This window comes from Pteropus vampyrus, unplaced genomic scaffold, assembly GCF_000151845.1.
Source record: "Pteropus vampyrus isolate Shadow unplaced genomic scaffold, Pvam_2.0 Scaffold123, whole genome shotgun sequence".
NCBI classification, from domain to species: domain Eukaryota; kingdom Metazoa; phylum Chordata; class Mammalia; order Chiroptera; family Pteropodidae; genus Pteropus; species Pteropus vampyrus.
Genome location: NW_011888904.1, coordinates 5112238 through 5119512, shown reverse-complemented (window position 1 = coordinate 5119512; position 7275 = coordinate 5112238). Strand labels below are relative to the sequence as shown.

General features: G+C 38.4%; 1 protein-coding gene across 4 annotated transcripts in view; it reads right to left on the bottom strand.

The window, feature by feature from the left end:
• RNF20 (ring finger protein 20) overlaps positions 1-7275 on the bottom strand; it is a 25830-nt gene that overhangs the window by 15042 nt on the left and 3513 nt on the right. For 3 of the 4 annotated variants that reach the window (XM_023534223.1, XM_023534222.1, XM_023534225.1), the window contains exons 3-6: positions 3930-4097; positions 3665-3812; positions 3339-3521; positions 432-550 (exon numbers count right to left, since the gene is read on the bottom strand). In XM_023534223.1, coding sequence (XP_023389991.1) covers positions 432-550; positions 3339-3521; positions 3665-3812; positions 3930-4097 — 618 coding nt within the window. Of the gene's footprint in view, positions 1-431; positions 551-3338; positions 3522-3664; positions 3813-3929; positions 4098-5252; positions 5314-7275 lie in introns of all 4 variants that reach the window. The other variant, XM_023534224.1, reaches the window with a different exon arrangement.

The window sequence follows — 7275 nt, the reverse complement described above, 5'->3', positions numbered from 1 at the left end:
CAAATCCCCAAATCTTGACATGGTTTGGTCATGGCATTATTTGTGTCCAAGTTTGGACTGAAAGCCCACATTCCTCAAGTTCCTACGCCATCATCAAAGCAGTAGCTCCTACTGTCCTGTTCTCAGATGAATTCTACCAACCATTCCTCAGTTACATTGCACATGGTCTTTTACACCGGGGGTAATTGATGATTTAGGGGTTTGGTGCATTTTTTTTGCAAAACCCCGTATGACGAGATTTCTTCCTAAAGACTAAGATACTAAAATGTCTGTTTAAACAGAGGCATAGTCGAGGAGAAACATGCAATGATATTCTTTCTTTAACCATTCCTAGATTTTCATTTCTCAGAGCTGGATGCTTTCGCCTGTCCTGTATGCTCTTCAATATAAAAAAATAAGTTTTCCAGAGTAAGGTCTTTCTGGTCAAGTACCTCCTGAGACATGGTGTGATGCTTCTCCTGAAGGAGGTCTGTCAGTTCCTGTAGCCTCATATTCTCTTGTGCAAGGAAGGAATTCAGCTCCTGCACTGCTTCTTCCACTATCAGATTGTCTGAGGGAGAAGAACTATACTTTAGTTTAGCAATGACTGTGTCAAACTTTAAAACTGTCTATCCCACCAAAGCATTAACATGCTATCTCACTTTATTTTTCTGTAAATAACAAGAATTAGGCTGCTTTTTTTATTATCTTCACATGGCAGATTAATCACCAAGAGGTTAGATGACTTGCTTAAGGAAATGATCCAACCTTGTGCTCTGCAGGGGTAGACACAAAGCCAAAATCATCTAACTCCCATCCCTTTCTATGAAGTCAAAATACCTTGAAAAATGAAATGGGAGGTTCTGTAACTTTATTCTGGTAAGACAAATCACCCCAAAAACTGCATTTTAGAATTATAGACAAGACAGAGGTAACTCTAATCTATCACACTTAACAGCAATAAAATAGATTTTATAAGGCTATTACAAATTCCTGCTATCTACTAATACCAACATGAAGCATCTGTCTAGAGAGAGAGAGAAAGAGGGCAGGGAGCAGAAATTTCCTTGTTCAAATGAGCACCTATAAAATCATAAAAAATCAAGATAAGAGATCAGAGTTACTTATGATATTCTGGAATACTATGCTAGGGGTGCTCCTGAAGCTCAAAAACCAAAATGTACAGTACTATTTACAAATAAAGCAGGTAAATCTATATAACTAATTGCACCAAGTTAAGATGTTTAAAATTAAAAGTTACAAATACCATAGCTCAAACCTTAATGTCAGTAAATGAAACCAGACACTCTCAGGATATACACAGCCCTTTAGAGGCAGAGAATCAGGAAGGAAAACTGTGCCCTCTCATACCAGCCCTCAGCAGCACCCTTAGAAACGCAATACAGAAGAGCTTGGTCATGTGGTGATTTTCGTGGTTTTCTACCAGGAGTGCCCATCGGAATCACTTGTGGAACTTTTAAAATTAGACAGTTCCCTAGAACCCATCCTATACCTGCTAAATAAGAATCTCCATAGGCAGGGCCAAAAAAGAGTATGCTCAAAAAACTCTCAAAGTGATTCATAGCCCAAGAACTAGGGACTGAATTTTAGTCCTCTTAATAAACTAAAATATCAAGACAACAGAATACAATAAGAGCTCGATCAACATTTAGTGAATTAATAAACAAGCCGATAAATGCAATTCTTTTGAATCAAGGACCAAATAAACAAGGGGAAAAAATAAACTGCCAAAAAGTTATAGTTGATGCTACAATTCATACTTTATATATCTTTATCTCTTAGAAAGTTGAGCTTATCAGTGGCAATTGCCTTTTATGTTATGATAGTTTCGCAATTAGTAATTCACGTTTTTATAACTTAAACCCTACCTTAAATGCATGCCATCAAAAGAATAATTTTAAAGTACTGTTTAATATATAACTCATTTTAGTTCCTTTTTAAATATAGCAATCATATTACTTGATGTTCATTTATAAAATCAAGTTTAACATTTACATAGCCTCTGTAAATGGCATATTATCTGGGTATAATATGCACATGGTATATCTCAAATGCATATGGTATGTCCATGTGGCGTATTAGTAGGATTTAACAATACCATCTAAGTGTTTAAGTACAGCCAAGGGACAAAGAAATAACATACAGCTCTGTTAACATTAGGTCAGGGAGGATTTGTAGCCATTTGTTCACCATTCACTAAGCACCCACTAAATACCAGACACAGAGCTAGACACTGAGGAAACAAAGAAGAGTGAGCCAAGGCACTGCACCAAGAGACAACGAGTTCAGCTAGGAATACATAAGTAGATGTAACACGTGAATATACAAGTCTGGGAGAACACGAACCACATTATTTATAATGGTTATCTTTGGAACTGAGATGAGAGGACTTTTAGAGTCCACTTTTATGTATTTCCGATTTGTATATTTTAAAACAACTATCTTTTATCCAAGTCTTTCAAACACCTCGTCTTTTAATTTTGTCAATAATTTAGCCTCGGTTATCTTCAAAAATGAAATTACAGAGTAATAAAATTCATTTTGCACACCCAATGGTTTGAACTCCATTATATTCAACATATTTCTTTCAAAAATAAAAGGTTAAACATATTGATGATAATCTGAGAAATTAAGGTATTACTACTGAACCATAATTATTATTGAAAACGTGAAATCATGGCATTTAATAAGAAGATGCAACCTAGCTACACTAATACTTTACAATACTATACAAACTTCTGCATTAACACTGAATAATGACATATTTCAAATAATACTTTTATTTCAAATAGACACTTTTTCAACCTTATAGTTTATCTTTTTAAACACAAAGATCATCTAACTCTAAAATCTGAGCCAATTCTTTTTGAAAATATTAGAGATAACAAAAGCAAAAAACCAAAAATATATCAAAACTGACTCTTTGAAGTAAAAAATCAGTATCTAATAAACAAAGAAAAAAACTTTTTAATATAATTACCAATATTTGAAATACTTATTATCACTTATAAATCAATGGCCAATATCACGCAAGAATCCAGAAGCAGAGCTATCTCTTAAATAATAAATTAATTCTGCTACTTATAAAAGTGTCTAATTGAGTATCAGAATAGGGCTGATAAAATCTTTCCTCAGGTTCTTATGGGACTATCATATGGCTCAAAATATGAAGCACTCATAATATGCCATAGTAATGACATTACTGGTAATGTTGGAGGTTAGGATTCCAAGAAATTTTATTAAAAATAAATTCAGAAGCTTGCAAAGTACCAAGCAGCATGCACAGGTGAGTTCTTATTCCTCCCCCTTTGCTCCCCATCTCCTGGTTCTTGCCTCACCTCCACTGTTTAGCTTCCGGGATAAGAGCTCCACTTTTTCTTGCAATTTATCATAGACAGTCACAATCTGGGACACAGCTCGGCGGGAAGACTCCACACGCTCCTGCAGCTGAGATTCTATCTCTTCACTGGTACTGCTGGCCAAAGTAGCAAGGAAAGAGAAAGCTGCCTCTTGACCTTCCCCTGAGGACACAGGGGGAAAAGAGAAGCCCTCCAAATTATTCAACTGGAAATATCAAAGCCATTTTCCCCCTCAAATGGAAAACTTCAAAGCAAGGCTCTTCAAAAAAAAAAAAAGCATGCAGTGGTAAATTCACCACAGTCACCTCTCTCTCGGTCATCTTTCCGTTCCTGATTGCTATCAGAGTCTGGCTCTGGTTCAGGCACGACAAGGGCTTTTCTTTCCGTGAGGAGGTCTCCCAAACCCTGCTCCAGATCGTAACGTTTAAGGATGATACGGATGTTTTCATCGAACTAGAGAAAATCAGGCACAGTTATGGAAAAAAAAAAAACCACGACTTTGGAAATGAAGAGAGTGCTAAGGGGAACTACAATGCTCAAATAAAAATAAGCAAAGAAACAGTTAGCTACCTGACTCCAGTACCGGTTGACAATCAATAATGAGGCATCATCGGTGGCCTGTCTTCGTTCCAGTTTTTCGATGTGCTCACGGAGTTCATCCTCAATGGCCTGCCGCTGATCCACCATTTCTGCCAGCTTGCGGTTTTTGGTTTGCAGTGTTCTAATGTCCAACTCCTCCTGCCCCAGAAAACCAATCTTATTAGTTTCCACAACAAAATTAGACAAAGCAACTATTAAACTCAACAAAGCATTATTGCTGAGTTATTTCCTATGAATAAAGCTACTTATTTTTTAAAAAATTACAATAATTAAATAAGAAGTAGAAACAGAAGAAATAAAGGAAAGGGTCTGTGATGATGGGAGGAAAGAATGACACACAAATATACCAGAACCTTGACCTCACTCATCTCACTGTTCTATTCACATGTACGCACACAAAGTTCTGCTACTGTGAGGCTTCCCTGCCCAGCTAGATCACCCTCTACCCCAATCAATGCTGTCATCTACTTCCTAAGTACTGCCCTTCGTTCCTTCATGACTGTGGTACCTGGGTCCTCCTCTACCCCAGTTCCTGCCAATAAAACCAATAACCTCAATATACACGCAGACATGTACACATGTGGACAAACCACACCCTCCAGCATCTAGGCTATATTTTGAACTCCTTAACTCCAGTGATGATCTCCACTGTGCTTCAGCCACACATTTCAAAAGCCACATCTTGGACTTTGAGCCACATCTGAAATCTTAAAATTCCAACCGCCCATTCCCTGAATAAAACCATATCTTTCCAGGTATCTCATGCCCTTATCCCAATACGCAGCCCTCATCTAGATCTCCAAAATTCTGAATTCTCTCTTTTCTCTCTGGCAGCCCCCTTCTGTCTCCACTATCTTCCATACTTTGACTATACCCTATGGTATATTCCTTCAAATTCCTGCCTATCAGGCTCCTCAATTATCTGCCCTTAAACATTTTATTCCACCTCTGCAAACAAACCCCAATCTGAATTAATCCACATATCTGACTATTCAATTCTTATACCTAGTATGATGAGACTTATAGATAGGGTAATTAAAGCAGGGAGGATGCTGTCTTTACAAAATAAATTCCTAACCTGAATAGGTCTTAGGATTTGTCAGGAAATGTCTCTTTTTTTAACAAGTGAGTTATCTCCTATTTTTCATCAAAACAATATCCAACTACCAAGCTCTGCCTCCTCTCACATCACACTAAACAGATGACTATGCTTCCCATTTTAAAGAGAAAATAGAAGGCATCAGATGGAAACTCCTCAATTTCCCATCTCCTTGACCCCTTCACACTACTTACCAACCTATGCATACATTCTTAAAACCTCAACTTGTGCTCAGAATTCTGTTCTCTTCTGTTTCTGCAAAAAATAATTCCATCAGTAATTCCGCATCCTTCTCATTATCTTTAACTTCTCTAGGACCAGTGGGGGGAAGAGGGGCAATATCCCAGACAAAGAAACAAGATTGGAAAGGATTACATTTTGACTTAACCTGGGAATTAACGAACATTTTAAAGGAAGAACTATTTATTAGACCAATTCCTTGTTTGACCTTTCAGTCTGGTTAAACCATTCTTGATATACCCAAAGAGTCAATAGTTTCCCAATGTACCAGTTTATTGCTACTATTAATAAACTATATCCTCAACCTCTTCTCTGAGCACTGCCTTCCCCTTCTTGATTTAATTGAAAACTGGATGAGAATATCATTTCCCTGCAGGCTTCTCCAGTAGTGGTTGCTTCTCTCCCACAACCCTTGAAATCCTAGGAGGTCTGGAGACAGGTAGGCGTCCTCCTTGATCTCCACTGCCGCTTCCAGGCTATTAACCCACTTTCATCCCTAAAACCTCCTAGCATTGCAGCTCATGTCATTGGTCTGTACCGCCTGTCACCCTGCCTTGCTGCACTCATCTCTAAAGGCCCAGGTCCCTTGCTCACATTTCCTGAAGATTCAGCTCCTAAATTATGAATACTCTCTGCAACACTACTCCCATCAAAGATATCGATTTCCACACAGATGACCTTTCCTATATATCAGATCAAGTCACTGACGTTCCCTCCTCCAATGATCTTGTATTTTACTTCCCTCAGTCACCAAACTCCCAGTTATTCTCAGTCTTAGCTATATCTGCATGTTCTCTATAAGCTCAATTTCAAACACCCGATTCTCTATTTTTCCAGCTCACTCTCTAGTTTCCTGACTCCAACAATTCTTCTACTTCTCCATGATCTACAATCTATTAGTCCTATACCTTTCCCTGTCCTTCGCTCACTTCCTTCTTTATCGAACTTAAATTCTGTAATCAGTCATTATAATCATGCCCTTTAACAACCCTCTGCTTCCTTGCTCCTTTATCATACTTGTCTAGTAAAAACTCCAATCCTGGTAACATCCAACTCTCCTCCTACTCCAGGCCTATATCCACGCAGGTGAATGTGACCAGAAAAAATAAAGCGTCATGCTGATTGGTCTCACTTTAAACTCATGATCACAAATTCAAGTAGGTCCTCAGTGCTGTCCAGCAATCCTACTCCATCTGCGCAGTCCTTTAAGACAACTACTTCATATCTTCTCCTGTCTCTTCAAACCTCCAAAACTGCCTCCCCCATCCTCACTCTCAGATGAGTCTTGCTTCTGATTTCACTGCAAAAAAAATATGAAGCCATCAGAAGATCACCTATCACCCATGACCATAACTACTGACCTGTCTACATCTGAACCCATATCCCCTGCCGCCTCCTTTTTGCTATGGATAAACTGTCCCTGCTCTAAATAAGGCCAATTCCCCAACCTGTGCATTGTATTATATTTTCTCTCACCTACTCACGGATATCACACCAGTAACTGTCTCCTCTTTCTACATCATCAATGTTATCCTCTCTACCAAATCATTTCGATCAACAAATAAACATGCTGTAATATCTCCTACTTAAAAAAAAAAAAAAAAAAAGACCTTTCATCGACCCCACATTTCCCTCTGACTACTGCCTCACTTTCTTTGTTTTACTTTACATCAATACTCCTCCAAAGCATTGTCTCTATCCACTTTTCTCTAATTCCTCTCCTCTCATATTCTCTTAAGCTCACTGCAATAAGGCTTCTATCATCACCACTCCATGGACATAGTTCTGGTCAAATCTCCAGTGAACTTACTCAACCCATCAGCAGCATTCCATCTCGAAACACCTTCTTCATTTGGCTTCTGGGACCCCACTCTCTCTTGTTCCCCTTTTTTTCTGTCTCTTTGGTTAGTCTCCCCTCATCTTCTTGGTATCAAAATGTTGCAGTGTTCCAGGGCTCTGTCCCCAGACTTCTTCTTT